The sequence below is a fragment of the Lissotriton vulgaris genome, chromosome 4_1 (assembly GCF_964263255.1).
Source record: "Lissotriton vulgaris chromosome 4_1, aLisVul1.2, whole genome shotgun sequence".
NCBI lineage: Eukaryota > Metazoa > Chordata > Amphibia > Caudata > Salamandridae > Lissotriton > Lissotriton vulgaris.
Genome location: NC_141691.1, coordinates 759,216,956 through 759,235,073, shown reverse-complemented (window position 1 = coordinate 759,235,073; position 18,118 = coordinate 759,216,956). Strand labels below are relative to the sequence as shown.

General features: G+C 46.8%; 1 protein-coding gene across 6 annotated transcripts in view; it reads left to right on the top strand.

Annotated features, from left to right (window-relative positions):
* MYLK4 (myosin light chain kinase family member 4) overlaps positions 1-18,118 on the top strand; it is a 997,611-nt gene that overhangs the window by 812,874 nt on the left and 166,619 nt on the right. For all 6 annotated transcript variants that reach the window (XM_086965066.1, XM_086965064.1, XM_086965068.1 and 3 more), the window contains one exon: positions 1,116-1,450. In XM_086965066.1, coding sequence (XP_086821192.1) covers positions 1,116-1,450 — 335 coding nt within the window. The remainder of the gene's footprint in view (positions 1-1,115; positions 1,451-18,118) is intronic.

The window sequence follows — 18,118 nt, the reverse complement described above, 5'->3', positions numbered from 1 at the left end:
TGTTCAATCGCATTGTACACATGCACATGATAGGATTTTTATCTGAACAGCTTTGAAATTACCTATAATGGCATGATGGTGTACTTTCGGGAATTTAATATAAAACACATTACGGAAATTATGAAAATTTTACTCTGAACTAGTTTTAGTTACAGTTCATAGATATGTCAATTCATAGTAGAGTTGAATCCGTGCTGCTGCGATCGAATGTTTGTTTAGCGGAACTGAATTAAAATTATGCAATGTGGCATAATTGTCCAATTTCGGGAATTTTAATAAATTAAAGTGTAATGCAAAATGTCAGAAATTATACAAGATTATGCTGATGTAACAGAAATTTCACCCATTGCTAGTCCTAATTAGAGTGCATAGTCATGTCAAATCATATTGGGATGTTGACTTATTAACAAAGCAACTTAATGGGTTTTGTAATGCTTTTTGCCCGATCACAGTGAAACTATAGCTCATAATATTCCAGGGTTCTAAACAAAATGGGCTACAGATACACCAGTAAGTTTGCAGTAACACAATAGTACTTACTGAACAACTCCTGCCCTCAGCTGAAAAATAAGAGGTCGTAGTGCTCAGTTGGTAATTTTTTGTTAGCTCCTTTTAAGTCTGCAAGTGTTGAAAGTACTTTTGCCCTAATGTTAGTTTTAATTATATGTTCTTCTCTGACTATATATCTTCATCAAAGAGACAAAGGACCTGATTCACAAAGATAAACTTACTCTTTTGTGTAGGTTTAATTTTTTGGGGTATTCACAAACTACGAGAGAATAGGAACTTTATGACTGTGGAGACTTTGTAGTTGGGGCAGAAAGTTCTGCACATAAAAATATTGGACAGGCCTAAATTTTTTATGTGCTGAGTTCTCTGCCCTCGCTGTGGAGTATCTGCAGTCATAAACCTACTAGTAACTTATAGTTTGTGACTTCCCCAAAAAGTTAACCTACACAAAAGTGTAAGTTTACCTTTGTGGGCCAGGCCTTCCATGTCCACACCAGGAGCAAGAATGATAAACCTTTCATAGCTCTTGTCATTTTTATTCTGTTCTGCTCTTTCATCTTGAATTCATACTTAAGCTATATGGAACAAACATGTGTCTTTTGCAGGTATGAGGACAGTGACCAGGAACCAGCATTGTTGTTGATAGTCGATGAGGACGAGGACAAGGAGTTGACACAACTTCCTGAACAGGGCTGCCTGCTGGAACCCAGTAGTGCCAGCAGCAGCAAGCGTAGGGTTACTGAGGAAGACCCAATCAAAGACGATACCAAAAAGAGTAGGGTTGACACAGAACCAACTGCAGCGGAATCCAGCACAGAAAAGTTTACGGAACCAAACCAGACTGTAAATATTCCAGCAGAAGGGTCCCAAGAAGCAGATTCCACTGAAGACCATCAAGAGGACCTCCCCACAGACGATACAGATGCAGGGTTCTTAATTGGTAAGAAAAATATTTCATCAATCTAATTTTTACAGATTGAGTCAGTAATTAATTTAGCACCAGATGTCATATTCTAACATGTTGTGCTGTGGCCTCCAAATGTGAAAGCAATGGAGGAAGCTTGGCCTGTTTGCTTACGCCCATTATGCTAGCACTAATTTAGACTAATTGCTGCTTGAATACTGACAATTTATTTTGTGAAAGTAATGGAGGAAGCCTGGCCTGTTTGCTTAGGCCGATTATGCTAACAATAATTTAGACTAATTACTTATTGAATACTGACAATGGACTAGGGGCCTCTGCTCTCCTGCCAAAAAAAACGGACTGCCATGTTTAGAGGTCTTGCATAGAAGGTGGAAATCGCTGTGACTTCAGAAGGCACTAATCTACTGCCAAGAGGGCATTATGTTTGATGCACCTGCTCTGGCAAGTTTTTTGTTTACTGAAAACAAACTCCCCAACCAGGAGCTGGTTTTCAGACAACAAAAAATTATTGGCCCAGTGCATTAAAACACTGGAAAATCCTAAATTTTCTCACCAGTATTTATGCAAAAATAATTCCGATGTAAAAATAATTGCACTCTTTCAAAGGTTTTTCAATCAGATTTGCTTGGTATGCCACTCATTCAGCAGTGTTAGCAAGTTAGCCACAGCTTTAATTCACCAGTTGATTCAAATCTTTAGTCTATGTTGCAGGCATTATCTTTTCTTTATATTTCCTCTCCTAATGTAGAATCTTGTATCAAACAAATCCATATCTCCCTGTACTTTAAACCATTGTCACATATTGTAAACATTCTATTTTCCCTAAAGCGAGTTCCTTTAAATCCACTATTTTCCAAAAACCAGATAGGCTCTCTGCAGCCATCTTTTTTTAACTCCTCATTGGACATTAAAAGCCTACTGCGCAGAACGTCGCTAAAACAGCAACTCTTCTAGGCCTATGATGAAACATTAATTATAATGTATAAATGTATAGGAGTCCCATATTAGTAAATAGTTGTAGAAATTGGCGAATTCAAAGACCTCCTAATTTCCACCTCAGAGACCCCCAGATTATTTGAAGGCATTTAAGTCGCACTTTTGAAATAACTGAACGTTTCCGTACATTGGCAGCAATAGAAGTGATGTAAGTCAGTAAATCAGCTGGCGGTAGACGGCTGCACCAGTCAGAAAGCCACCCATTATATGTTTTTCCAAAATCCTCTGTACTTGTACTTGACAATTCTGCATATTGAGCCATATTAATTAGTAGTTTCTAAAAGATGTATTCAGTAGTCTTTCACATTCCAGATAGATCTTTAGAATGTAAACTGATAAAACATTGAAGAATGTAAGAGAATTGATACTAACTAAAATTAATTAACTTCTGGTTTCATTATACTGGAATTGAGGAGACTTCCCTCTATATCTATAATAAATAAAATCCATGCTATCATACATTGACTCAGTTCAATTTCTAAAGCACACACACTTCCAGTTTGACATTTTCAGGAGTCTATGGCTGTTTTCTTTCTTTTTCAGTAGTGACTTCTGCCTGGCTGAGCACTAGTCAATTCAAGCAGTAATGTCAAGTGGATATTCCAGGTCAATTGAGAAGGTTTCCCCAATGGAGAGTAATTTTCAAATGCCCTTTAGTTAATTTAAAAAACTCAGTGCATTCCAAGTTGAGGTCTGAAAGAATTTCAAGCTGGTCAGTAAAATATATGTTTTATGAGAAGTTTGTGGCAGTAGTAGAGACTAGGCTAAGAATTATTTTCAGAAATGATGACAGGAATCAAGTAAGCCAGCTGGAATATGAATGGGTTAAGTTGTAAAATATGTGTATAGTTTTTCAATTTGATCTAATGTAGGGAGTTAATAAAACAATGTAATACTGGAGAAAAAAGTTTTTTGTCCTAGATACAGTTGGAATGGTGCTCATCTAACATTTTGAGCGAATTCTAAGACAAAGTAAACCATTAAATTAACAACCACTGCTCCCTGCATTAAATTTATTTATGCAAGACACCTCACACCTGAGCGTGTTACAGAATTTAGTGAGATGGCAGGAAAAGTTATTCAAAGCTCACAAATACACAGAACAAGAAAAAAGGGAAAACTACAACCCAAAAAAATAACCACGGCGAACAAATGGAAGAAAGTAATAATAATCCTTTTAGCACAATTATTCACACCCCTTGTATGTAACTATCCCCCACTTCTCAACATCTCTATGCACTTCTCATCTCTCTATCTCAGACTTACTCCTGTCTACCTCACCTCTCTTTCAATACAGTTGTCTCTAGCCCACCTCTCCCCCTACCTGTATGGCATGTCCTAACCATTATACCACACATTACCAACCAAATAGGACAATATGAAAGCTTGAGCAAGCATTAACAGGGGCCATTTCTATTTGTGCTTGTATCTAGATTTTCAACTCAGATTTCCTTTTCAGCTCAGCTTTCCCCCATTTCTGGAAGTTTAATGTATAATTCAATGTTTGGTATAATGACTGCTTGCATTAACTGAAAATGGGTAACACGTTTAAGGGTGATCTGAACAGGATGCATTAAAATGTGTACTATCCAGGACTCCCAGTATCCTTAATATGAACCTGATACCAGTACCCCTTCTGCTGCTCTAGCAACTCAGGGTAGAAAGTAACAAATCAAATTAATAAAAGGAGAAATATCACATATCTGCTTTTAATTAACTAATCATAATGATGAGTTGAACTGGTAAAAATGTGTGAACCAAATAAATGATTCCTCACCTTTTGGATGTTTCCCAGGGGAAACCTTTCCATAGCATCATTGGGCACCATGCGGTGGTACTGTGTGGTTCCGCACTGATGCTGTTCCACCCTGAAATTAACATATTGGGCCTTTATAGATGCCACTCCAGCGTGCTGACATCAGTTCCTTTCTCTCTGCACCTTCGGACGCTAATACAGAGCCATTTCTCATCTCTGGGAGACCTTTACCTCAAATGTTTTGTCTCACACAAAAAAAGTTTTTAATGTGCAAGGGATTTCATCCTCTAAGATGATAGGTTTGACCCCTGCAAAGGTTCAAAGACATCTGTTGCAAACCGATGCCTGTGGTGGATCCTCACCAGGTATGGCTGTGGTGTCTGGGGTCGGACCACAACTCCAAGACATGTAGAGACTGCACGTCATTAAACCCGAAGGCCATCAGGGAACGCAATGCAAAACTATGTCGTCAAGCAGATGCTGCGTCAGGACTGCTCCAAATTCCGCTCCAAGTCCTAATTCTCGGTCCCGTTTCTGCTCTCGGGGTTTACAGTGCTACTTAAGAGGCCAGTTTTGATTGTGTTCCTAGTTCTCTGGTAAGCATTAAAACACAAGAAATCAAAGGGGAGTGTACTGTTGTCTGGATCCCTAATGCTGATTTTCATGATATAGGTAAGCTTGGATCATGCGTGCGCACCATGACATAGGCCTGTCTCATGGATTGCAGTCTTGTTGGACTGGAAGGGGCACTCAAGAGCACTACCCTCATAGTGGTGGAAGGCTATCACCTTTAATGAGAGTTAAGCAGCACAAGCATACCATGTACTGATCAGTAGTAGTGTACAGAGCCTTTTTACCCTGTGTCACTAGAGTGGGGCCTACAGGCTCACTCAACTTTTTAAAAAGTTCTGGTATTTTGTGCTTAACTCGCTCATGGCCTACGTTAGATAGATGTGGAGTACTGCATAGAGCAGGAGTAGTGACTGCTCTGGATGTATGTGTGCCATGGAAGGATACAGTACAGGGATAGAGCAGTTCTGTGCAGTATATGTGTGGTTAGTGTATCTACTGTAGTAGTAGCATATACTGAGTGTATGTAAGCCTGCGAGGAATATATTTCATGAGAGATGTAGTGCTGTGCAATGCATGTGCGAAGAAAGAATGTGCTAGGTGTATGTGTGCTTGCATGCAGGGTGAAGTGTTGTGCAACGCACACACGGTGAGTGTGTGCTGGCAGTGTGTTTGGAAATAGCACACCCTGGTACAAAGAGGAAGGCTACAGTACTGAACAGAGCACGCAGGCCGAATGTGAGTGCTGAATGTGTGTGTGTTCTCTAATGACAGTGCTGGTTCATAAGTATTCTGTGAATGTAAACCGAGTGCAAGTGTGCATGGAGGAACATGCATTCAATTTTATGAAGCCCAGGCCTGCCTGGTGAAGACTTGAGGTGTAAAGGAATCCCCCAGATGGAATTGTGTATCGCTGCTAATGGAGCCCGCAGTGAAGCGTGTCATGCTCACACAGAGACTGTAGTGAGGGAGAGATACTTATGAATGTTACGGGCGGTGGGATGAGGCAAGATGGCGGATTGAAGACGCCATGGAGGTATAGCTGAGTCTGAAGCTCCTAAAACTCCTCAGGAGACAATCAGCTATGGCGACTTGCATACGGTCGGATTTAACGCTCTAACACTGTAATCTCCAGAAACTTTGCGGTACAAGGCAGTGTGGAGACTGCATGCCACGGATCTGACCTGCTAATGCTACAGCTGCTGCTTTTGCGAGGCTCAACCGGCTGGAGACGCTGGGACGTTCGTTATCCGGGAACCCCGTGCTTGGCTCGGCGGCTGCTCGATTCCTGCTCAGCTGCTCTGGCCTTAGCCCTCGCTTTTTTTCACTAATTGTTGCGGTAGGGACGCTGCCACAACATCGAAAATCAAACTGCCCCAGAGTAACTTGTGGCGTTTGGAAAGATATGGCTCCAAAAATTTTTCCGAGGGCTGCTCGTGCCACAAGAGGAGCGCCAGTAACTGAGGACGGTCCTGATCAGGGGGCTATCACCACCGCGGTTAACATCGAGACCGCGACTGCTCGAATAGACGCGGTGGCTGGAAATAGCATACAGCTGCCCGCGCCGTTGGAGGACACAGGGAAACTCGATAAGGTGACCCCACATACTGGTAAGCCTCAAGTTATACGCCCCTCTCTTTTCGCACCCCTGATAAATCACCAGTTAAGGCTAAAACCATCACTTTGCCGAAAGGCAACAATGTAGCTGGCACTCAGAAAGTTCAATTGAAAGCAGCTACTACAGGAGGAGAAGGGGTGGAGGAGGGGCGAGTAAGAAAATTGACACTCTGGCTACTTTGGTTACTGACTTTCCCAGCGGCAACAAGGGGGAAGCATTGAACTGTACTCCAGCAGATGGTGACTCCGTGGCGGCAATCCAGGAAGAGAATGTGGGGTGTATGGATAAAGAGCTGAGCAGATCAACGACGGATGAAGCACTCGAGCACAGCATTCCCCATATACTGGCAAATACTCATTCTGAGCAGAATGGTGAGGTACAGGATGATACCACCAACGAGAGCAATTGAGACTCTTAAAAATGATATGACTAATGGTGAAAAAGGGGATGCATTCTCCAATGACGAATATGAAGAGATTGTGGAAGAGGAGGGAGATCAGACAACGGGGTCCCCCGCAGACTTTGCCAAACAGATATTACGAAAGAAAGGAAGAGCTAAGGCAAAGGGAAAACTGAAGAACAAGAAGAATACTAACCCTTCTACTCTCTCAACTGTGATTTCATACTCAAACACATGAGGGAAACCTATCAGAAATGAGAATCCGCTACGCAAGTGGATTCAGGCAAAAGGGGGGATGAAAACCATGGCGATGCGATTATCAGGGAACAGCCTCACAGAGATTGTTCATTCTCCTGAAGAAGCAATATGTACTGCTTCCATGCCTGTCGCTCTTCCAGAGGTGATGAATTTGGATTCAAATTTGGTAGAAGGTGGAAGCCCGCAGGTGGTAGCAAACGTTGCAAACAGTATAGATAGCATTCAAACAACCATCACAACCCCAACCATTACTGCTACAAGGTTTGAAGTAAAAGAAAGTGGCCCTTTGGCTGAGCATACCTCTCCAATTTCACTTTCTGACACCTGTATCTGCATTACTAACATAGCAGTCTCAGCTCAAATGGAAAGCTCTTCACTGGCATTAATTCTTCATATGCTATCTGAGCAGAGGCAAGAAGCCCAACAACACTTCTTGCAATTAAAAGAAGATAACACTAAAATGCAGAACTGCTTATTGGAAGTGACCAGTAAACTGGGAGGAATCACAAAAGAAATTGAAGAATTACAGCAGAGAGTGGTGGGGATAGAAGAACTATCCTCGCGTACAGAGACACAATCTGCTCACCATGATACAGAGATACGGGCGCTTCAAAATAAATTGGAGGATATGGAAAATAGACAGCGGAGGCAGAACTTAAGACTCTTTGGTATTCCTGAGGGGTCAGAGGGTTCGGACCCTCGTGCTTACATAGTTAAACTATTTCAACGTGCCTTTCCAGATCTGTCCGATTGGGATTGGGACTCGCAACTGCAAAGAGTTCACAGACTGCTACTAGTTATTAGAAACAAAGGAAGTAAATTTCCTCGCCCTTTCTTGATTTATTTAAAAAAAAATTTACTAAGACAAGCAGTCTCTATGAAAGCAAGACCCATATCCCCTGTGTTAACGGAAGATGTAACATTTTTTGTGAGGTCAGACCTTAGTAAGGTTACAATGGAGAAGCACTGGAAACTGCGACAACTGATCAATCCCTTTAAGTCAGCAGGTGCCCAGAAATATCTTCAGGAACCAGCGTGCCTTAAAGTCATCAAAGCTGGTCATATATACTACCTCACTGATGTTAGGGAAGCGGAGTTGGTACTATCTAAATTTAGTACAGAATAAAAGCGTATGTAATGGGTAACATATAAAAGTAGAATATTTGGAAACTTTGAAGGGGGATAGCTTAAAATTATGATTATCTCAATTTTTCAATTTTTTGATTGGAAAAAGGCTGGCCAAAGCAAGTCCTAGATACATGGAGGAGACGGTTATTTAGATAGCTGCACCTCTAGTTTGCTGCCCTTTCAGTGGCAGCTCGAGTTAGAGGGGGGAGCTCTCCCTTTAGAAACATAGGGGTGGGAGGTAGGTTCAGGGACGGTGGGGGGTAGGTTCATGGAGGGTGGGGAGTTCAGTGGTTGGGGAGGGGGGTTAAAGTAAAAAATGACAAAACAAGCATTAGGGCGGTTAATATTGTTGATAGCAGATTGGCTATAATGACGGAATTACAGAAAATGATAGAATGCTTAGATATGGTAAATATATTCAATGCATAGAATTGGATGTTTAGCCTGGAATGTTGCGGGCCTTAATAATAAGAATAAGAGGCGGCTTGTGTGTGAAGAACTGAAAATGTATAATCCACATCTGGTCCTGCTAACTGAAACACATATTTGCTATAAGGATAAGAAACTACTGGGGCAACTTGGCTATGAAGTGGTGATCTGTACAACATTAAATGCACCTATACGGGGAGTGGCGATTTTGAAGAAAAAGGCAATTACGAGGGGAAGTGATAAAAAGTCTTCAGACAGTGGGGGAAGATGGGCGATCGCTCAAATCGAATTGGAAAATTGCAAATATGTCTTCTGTGCCATATATGGGCCTAATATAGACGAACCACGTATTTTTGACTGGTTGAATATTGAATTACTAGCTTGGGAGGGTGAACTGATACTTATGGGGGATTTTAATTGTATTATGAACTACGATCAGGATGTAACTAAGAAAGGTTTGTTTCGACGTATGCGAAGGACTCGGGCTGCGATACTGGAATTAGCACGCTTACATAATGTAAAAGATGTTTGGAGGAGTTTGCATCCTTGTATAGCTGGTTATACGTGCTACTCCCCACCTCACAAACTGTGCTCACGCATTGATCTGGCCTGGGCTTCAGATAAAGTCATCGAAACAGGTTCTATGGAGATTTGTCCAAGAGTAACATCAGATCATAACCCAATACTTTTTCTGTTTAACTAGCACAAAGGGCTCCGGAACTTAGATCTTTTTCCTTCGCCAGATATCTATTGGCGGATTCTGTTTTTATATCACAACTTAAGGAACATATTAAAGAATTAATTGAAATAAATATTAATACAGCTACACTCTTATCCGTGTGGGACGCTTGTAAGGCCTGTATTAGAGGTTTTGCTCAGCAGTTTATACTACAAAATTGTGCGGATGAACTATTACCACTTTTTTGTTTAGTTATTAATCAAATTGGAGAAACAGGGAAAGCACCTGACTCATGGAAGAGTGCCAAAATTATGTTTAAAAAAAAATAATAAATGGTGGCTACGCAAGCGGCGATGGCGGTTGCAGCCTGATAGAGCTCCCGCCGGCCCGCCATTGATCCGACGACTTATCCTGGTCCCCGACCCCCTGACACACAGCCAAAAACGGGGTTAAGGTCGCCGGCGGTGCCAGGGACCGTCCGGTGTGTTCGGCGACGATCCTGCACTTCCGAGCGGAGCTGGGCGGCAGGGTGCGCAGTGCGGCCTGGTGGACTGCGGAGCAGCCGGGGCCTCAATTTTGGGGCTGCCGAGGAGCGGGTTGCGGCCAAGGAACGGCGGCGGCGCCCGCCTGCCCTGGGGCGGAGAGACTGCTGGCGCATCATCCTTCCGAGGCCTGGCTGGGCCTGAGGGCAGTGTAGACGCGGCGGACGGCCCGGAGCAGCAGAGGCGGCCTGGTGGCCCGGGCGCAGCCGGGACCTCGATTTTCGTGGCCTGGTGTCAGAGGCCGGCAGCATAGGGGGGAGACGGACGCCCTGGAGAGCCCTATCGGCGGCGACTGTGCCGAGGCGATTCCGCAGCATTCCAGCAGCAACTGTGAGTAGTGGGGGCCCCCCACACCCTCCCCCCCCCCCGAGCCCACGGACCAGAAGGGACGACATCGCTGTGGTGCGAGACGCAGGGGGTCCACGCTCCGACTGGACAAGCAATACCGGTCACGGCGAGCTACGACCATTGGCGGCCGGTGTGGGGGCAGTGACTGAGATCCACACGGCGGTATATCCAACACTAAGCCGGTCCGGAGCGCCCAGTCTGCGATTCCCACGGGCGGCAGTCCAGTGACCCTACTACATCTGCCACCATGACCAGGGGGGGTACTAGTTCCACTAAGCAAGGCACCATTGATAAATTCACCGGGCCTAGTGGGGGCCCCGGGTCGTCAGGGGGCGGCCCGCCTGGAGGGGGGCCAGACAACGCGGCCCTTATGGCGGCCATAACCCAATCACGAGACATGCTGGACGCCAAGATAGGGGCCGTAGGCGCAGATGTGACATTATTGCGCCAGGACCTGAGGAACGCAGTGGCGCGGATCACGGAGGCAGAATCCAGGGTGTCGGTGGTGGAAGACGATGTGAGTAGCCTTAAAAAGAGGATGGTGGCGATGGAAACTGCGCAGCGGATTACAGCGCTCCGCGTGGAGGATGCAGAAGGGCGGGCGCGCCGTAACAACCTCCGCTTCCTTGGTTTTCCAGAGAGCTGTGGGAAGAGTGGCATGGAACAGTTCCTTACACAGTGGCTTGAATCATGGATGCCCCCGGGGTCGCTGTCTACATGCTTTATTATTGAAAGGGCGCACCGTGCCCTGACACAGAAACCACCGGAGGGAGAGCGACCTAGGGCGGTGATCGCACGGCTGTTGAACTACCATGACAGGGACGCCATTTTGAGGGAAGCTAGGAATAAAGAAACTCTCTTATGTGAAAATCAGAAGATCTTGATCTTCCCGGACTACACTAAACTCGTCCAACAGCAGCGCCACTCCTTCATGGCAGCCAAGGCGAAGTTGAGGGGCCTGAAGCTACAGTATTCCCTGCTGTATCCGGCGCGCTTGAGAGTGATCTTCCAGTCACGGACGCTATTCTTTGATACGCCGGAAGACCTGTTCAGATGGACTGATGAAACAGTGCAGGTCAGACCGAATCCGCAACCGGGGCTCAATCCGGGCTCCCCTGAGGGCTCGCCTCGGCCACAGCGTGATCGATCAACTAGACATGGACGAAGCAAACGCTCCAAATCACGCAAGCGGGCGGCCTCGGCGGATGACACGCAACACACTGCCAGAACCGAGGACTCTGAACAATCAAGCACGGATCATTGAAGTCTCCGGGTCCTCGGCTCCCTATTCTGCTACTGATGCTGCGAGTCCCAGATGGACACACTTGGTCGCCTGAGACCCGCTGGACTGCTGGCTGTATCGCAGCCTTGTAACAGCGCTGCCAATGTTTACGGAGAGTAGATGAGGCTGTTTTTTGGGGGGGGGTTCGGGGACTGCATAATGGTGGCTGCCACTCTCCCGTTGTGAGAGGGTCACTGAGGGGAGGGGGTGAGTTTGCTGTTCCTCTTTGGGATGTTGGGATCCATTGGTATGAGTGGGCCTGAGCCCACTGTTTCGGTCTCGGGACTACTCATACCGCGACAGGTACTTCATAGTTCAGTGAGGTATAGGGTGGGGGGAGGCGGGGGACGGGCGGTCGGGGTTGTGGATGCTGAGTTGGGGTTTGGGTGTGTTGGGGACTGGGGGGTCGGGGGGTTGGTGATGTTCTCTGGGGTAGATAGTACAGTGCATGTGTGTGTCGAGATAATGATTCATGTGGCGCGTGGTGGGTGGCGCTGGAGTGGGGGGCTCGTGTGGTGGACTCCGAAAGACTATGGCTGATTCGATTCACCGGACTCAAAAGGACTCTATGCGAGTGGTTACATGGAATGTCAGGGGGTTGCTAGACAAAATTAAGCGTGGGGCGGTGTTGCGATGGGGCAAGAGAGCTGCGGCGGATGTGTTATTGCTCCAAGAAACTCATATGATGGGCACGAAGGCGCTGGGCCTGCAGAGGTTTGGCTATCAACAAGTTTTCCATGCCGGGTTTACTCGGGGATCCAGGGGAGTGGCCATATTGATACACCGTAGAATAGCATATGTGCACGAGAAACACTGGACGGATCCACAGGGTCGCTACCTGTTTGTGAAAGGCAAGGTGGGCACGGAGCCCATAGTGTTTGGGAGTGTGTATGCCCCCCCCCCCCTGCAGTGGGCCCTGGCTGAGAGGCTATTCTCTGTGTGGGAAGATATATCTGAGTCGGTGGCAGTAGTCGGGGGTGATTGGAATGACGTAATGGATGTATGTATGGATCGCCGGAGGCGCCTAGAGACGGCTGAATCTCCTTCCCCGTCCCTTCCACCCACTAGACTGCATGCAATGAGTGAGGGGCTGGGCTGGGTGGATGCTTGGCGACATATGCACCCTGCGACTCGTGAATATACCTACTTATCGGCGGTACACGGATCCTTCTCGCGCATAGATTATATATTCTTACCTTGTGAATGCCTGAGTAGAGTAAAGAGCGCGGCCATCTTGCCGAGAGGCCTATCCGACCATTCCCCGGTTTCCGTTAATGTAGACCTCCTGCGGGCACGGCAGCCATTTAGGTGGAGGATGTCCTCGTGGCATCTGCTACAGCCCGCGTATACTAAACATTTGCGAGAAACCATAGATCACTACTGGCGGGAGAACCTGTTAGAGGGGGCGGACGTGGAGGTAGTATGGGAGGCGATGAAGCCTACCGTGCGTGGAGTGGATATCGCGTGGTGCTCGGAGGCCCGTAGGCGGCGCCGGGAACGAACTGTGGTGGCGGCCGAGCGAGTGGCGACCCTAGAACAGGAACGCCGCGAGGGTGGTGATGAGGTCGGGCTCAGGCTGCTTTTACAAGCTCAGCAATCGTATGCATCCCTCTTGATGGATGAAGCCAGACAGGCGTGGCTGGCCACCAGAAGTAGGGTGTATCAGTGGGGGGACAAGTCATGCTCCATGCTTCATCGCCTATGTCAACACAACTTTCAACCCCTCGTGCTGCCGGGCATTGTAGACGGTAATGGGGGGGTCCTGACTGACCCTAGCGAGCTGGCGGTGAGCTTCGCCTCATACTTCGAAGCCCAATACGCCTCATGTGACCGATTGCCTGAGAGTGACCTCGACCGGTTTTTCGCAGATTTACCGCCCGTACGGGTGTCGGACGAGACCAAGGAGATCCTAGATACACCCCTCACAGCGGAGGAACTGGGTGACGCTCTGGGGCAGCTCAACGCGGGTAAGGCTCCTGGCCCTAATGGCTACCCGTGTGAATTTTTTAAGAAATTTCACGTACAGCTGGGGCCGCACTATCGCCGGGTTCTTGAAGTGGCGAGGACGCGGGGCGTGTTACCCCCCGATTGGCGCCATGCCGAAATAGTAGTATTTCAGAAGCCTGGTAGACCCCCAGGCAGCCACGACTCGTACAGACCGATTTCCCTCATCAACGTAGAGGCCAAAATATTAGCTAAGGCCCTAGCAAACCGCCTGGCTCCATATATTGCAGACCTAGTCCACTCGGATCAGGCAGGCTTCATGCCCCACAGGGCAACACGACACAATATTAGATGGGCACAGGCGGCATTGGACGCTGTTGGAGCCTTGGGGGAACAGGCGGCACTGCTATTGGCCGATATCAACAAGGCTTTTGATTCGGTCAGCTGGTCGTACCTATTCACACTGCTATCGTGGCTCAACCTGGGCCCGGTTTTTCGGTCCTATATCAAACTACTTTATACGGACATCACGGCATCGGTGCGAGTCGCCGGGGCGGTGTCAGAGACATTCCGCATTGGCCGGGGGACTAGGCAGGGGTGCCCTCTTTCCCCCTATCTTTTTGCCTTGGCAATGGAACCCCTAGCGGCCAGAGTTCGCAGCGATGCCTTGATACGGGGCTTCGACTGGAATCCCACGCTATCAGATAAAATTGCATTATACGCGGACGATGTCCTCTTCTTCCTTACCGATTTACGGCACTCTGGCCCACGTGTTCTGGAGGTCATGCAACTGTTTGGGGAGGTGTCGGGTCTCTACCTCAACGTACATAAATCCACCCTATGGGTATTACATGGGGACGCAGTGACAGATCCCTGGGCTTCGGAATTGCAAATGGCCACAGATGGTCTGAAATACCTTGGAGTGTTCCTCTCCAACTCGGTGGACACGGCCTGGGAACGCAATATACTGCCCGTATGGGAGCGGGTCCAGACAGATCTCAAAACCTGGTCCAGAATGCCCCTTTCAATTTTTGGCAGGTCGGCTATCTTTAAGATGGTTGCACTGCCGCGCCTACTCTACCAGCTACAGAACCATCCGTATCCTATTCCACCCCAATGGTTTCGGCAGGTCGACTCAGTGCTGGGCCGTTTCCTGTGGGCCGGCGGTGCTGCCAGGGTAGCGCTGCGCACCTGCTTTCTGTCCACGTACTGTGGGGGTCTGGCCACCTCAGATATACAGTCGTACTACCAAGCCGCTCATCTCCTTGTTCTAAATGAATGGTGGTATGTTGACGGTGGAGATCAGGCCTACGCCCTAGAACGTGCGTTAATGGGGGATAACTCGCTCCACACCATCCTATACTCACCCCGGCTACGTCGGCCATTGCCGAGAGTCACCAAACTTGTATTTGCAATATGGCGGCAAGCCCTGCGTCGTATGGGCTGGTGGGGTAGACTGACCGCGGAAACGCCGCTGTGGCGCAACGGTCTACTACCAGAACTTTCTAAACTATCAGGCTTCGATGGCTGGGACTCAATCGGCATTTCGCAGCTCGGCCATGTGATGTCCGGGACGACCCTCAAGTCCTTTCAGGCTCTTAGTGCTGAATTTGGTATGCACCAGTCTCAATTTTATCGCTATTTGCAACTTAGACATGCATTGACGCCCAGTATAACTAATCTTGACTCGCTCCCAGAGTTCAGCCCGATCGAGGCGAAGGTGTTTATGGGCGACCTCGGAGACAAAAAAGTATCGCGCATTTACCAGACCATGGTCACACATTGCTCTTCCACTCTTCTTCAGCTGAAGGCGAACTGGGAGGCCGACATAGGGCCGCTAGATGAGGATGATTGGCGGGAGGCATTGGAATCCCCGAGGGGGGCGGCTATAGCAATAAGGTTTCGCCTCATTCAGTTCAAGATCTTGCACAGGGCCTATTATACTAGAGAGCGTCTTTGGAGAGCGGGCCTGATTGAGTCCCCGGAGTGTCTGAGATGTGGAGCGGAGATGGGTACATTGCTCCACACGATGTGGTCGTGCTCACAACTAGTTGGCTTTTGGAGGGGTGTATGGAGTTGCCTGTCAGAGGTGTTGGGCTGGACCCTTCCCCGTACCCACCGCCTGGGCCTACTGCACGTCCTGGAAGGGGTGGGTGGTAATGTTTATAAACGTCACTTGCTCCTCCTGGGGCTAATGGTAGCCAAAAGAGACTTGGCCCGTGCGTGGAAGGAGGTGAGGCCCCCCCCCTTGACTGCGTGGAAAGCAGGCTTAGATTTCTGTATGGGTCTGGAGAGGCCAATCTTTGAAGCACGAGGGTGCCCTCGTAAACATTTCAAGATATGGAAGGGGTGGGCGGACTACAGAGGTTTGACACTAGATCCCCCAGAGGAACCGGAGGAGGACATATAGCCCAGTATGCTCCGGCGGAGCCCGCTCCCACACACACACTAGATGCGTCATGAGTTTTCGTACATATGATTCCCACACACATGCATGGGGTTAGGGAGGGTTGAGGGAGGGTTCGGGGAGTTGGGTGGATAGATTCTTGAAAAGATGAAGATAGGGTTGATGCTCTTGTATACCATTGATTTTGCTGATTCATTGCTTGGACGCTCAGATTTATTTTGTGATTGTACTCACAATGTCTAGTGGTATCGTCCTGATTGTGGGATGCCACTTTATTTCCTCTGCTCATCTTTATCAATAAAATTGTTGTGAAAAAAAAAAAAATAATAATAATAAACCGCCAAAGGATTGTGGGTCTTATAGATCCATATCGTTGATAAACACGGACGCGAAAGCATACTCTAAACTTCTCACTACACGGCTGGCCCCACTTATGCCGAGCTTAGTTAATGTTCAACAACATGGCTTCGATGTAGGGAGGGATACACCTGCCCATATAAATATGGCCATAACCGCTTTTGATGTGGCAGCAACGAATCTCACCCCACTCGGAATGATACTACTAGACGCTGAAAAAGCGTTTGGCCGAGTGGGGTGGTATTATCTTTGGGAGGTTATGAATCAATTTGGCCTGAAGGGACGATATCTGAGAAGCATACAGGCTCTGTATAGGGATGTCTTCTAATTTTCCGATCTTGAGGGGGACACGGCAGGGGTGTTCACTATCACCCCTGCTATTTGCTCTCTCAATGGAGCCATTCTTCAATGCTCTTCAGACTCAATCTAACATTATTCCTTTCCAGCATGAAGATAAAATTCTTAAAATCACCGCCTTTGCCGATGACCTAGCGATCTTTTCAACAAATGTAGCAGATGCCATGGTAGGGATTACTGAGGAATCTGACAGCTTTGGTGCCATCTCTGGCTATAAATTAAACTTAAATAAAACTCAAGTTATAATGAACCATCAATCTACTTCTCCAGTGCATGGGATGTGTCAGGCCGCTACATATCTAGGGATGAAAATATCTTCTAAGATCGGGGACATAAACGCACTTAATTATGATACTCTCTTAAAGGAAGTAGGCGCCCTTTTGAAAAAATGGCATAAGATTCCGCTTAATCTCTTAGTGCGAATCAACTTAATTAAGATGAATATTTTACCTAAATTTTTATATCTTTTTAGGTCTATTCCTTTATGTGTTCATAATTTGTTTTTCAAAAAACTGGATGGCATTCTCAGCAGCTTTATATGGGACTATAGAAAGTCTCGAAGATCAATCTCGTTATTAAAGCTCCCACTTGATACGGGCGGTCTTAATTTCCCAGACTTTAGAACATATTTCTTTGCTACTTTTTTGGGACGCCTTCCCAGTCTTTATGTTATTAATACCGAATGTTTTTTTCATCAGTTCATGCTTGGGGGAGATGCAATCCAATTTCTGGCAAGAGTGCACAACCCAAATTATTTTAAACGAGTAAGATTTAAGACTGGTAAGGATGCAGTACGAATCTGGAATGTAGGGCCACATGCATCATTGTAAGGTTTTGCGATTCCTTATTTGCGATTTTTAGGGAATCACAATTAACCACTTCCCTGCTCATGACGAGCTCAGCTCGTCATGCAGTACACTGGTCGTGTGCTTATGACGAGCTGAGCTCGTCATGAAACAATGGAATTCAAAGAGTTCCAGCACAGGAGGGGAATTCCATCAGCAGCGATGTGGTTAAGGAATCGCAAAATGGGATGCATGATTTTCTTCGCATAATATTTGCAATTCGGTAAAAATCGCAATTTTTACCGAATCGCAAATATTATGTGAATTCCTAATTGCGATTTCGCAAATCCCATTGATTCCTATGGGTCAAAAGGCCCATAGGAGTCAATGGGAAGGCATTTACAAATTGCGAATTTGAAAATGCGATTCGCAATTTGTTAATGCATTCCACGGGTGCAGAGGGGGGTCCAAAGGACCCCCCCTTGCACCCCAGGACATGTGTGTCTGTAACATGAAAGTTTAAAAAATGCATTTTTGAGCATTTTCATAACTTTTCGCAAATTACCACGAGGTTCAACCTCGTGGTAATTTGCACCCCCTAATTGCTAATTTGCAATTTGAAAAACAATCATGCATTGCTTTGAAGGAATCGCAAATTTGCGATTCCTTAACAGCAATCGCATTTTTGGAAATCGCAAAAAATAGCGAATTTCACAAAAATGTATGATGCATCCCAAAAACTTATTTAGGAATCGCAAACGGGCGATTTTACCGATTCGCACCGTTTGCACTTCCTAAATAGGTTGATGCATGCGGCCCACTATCTT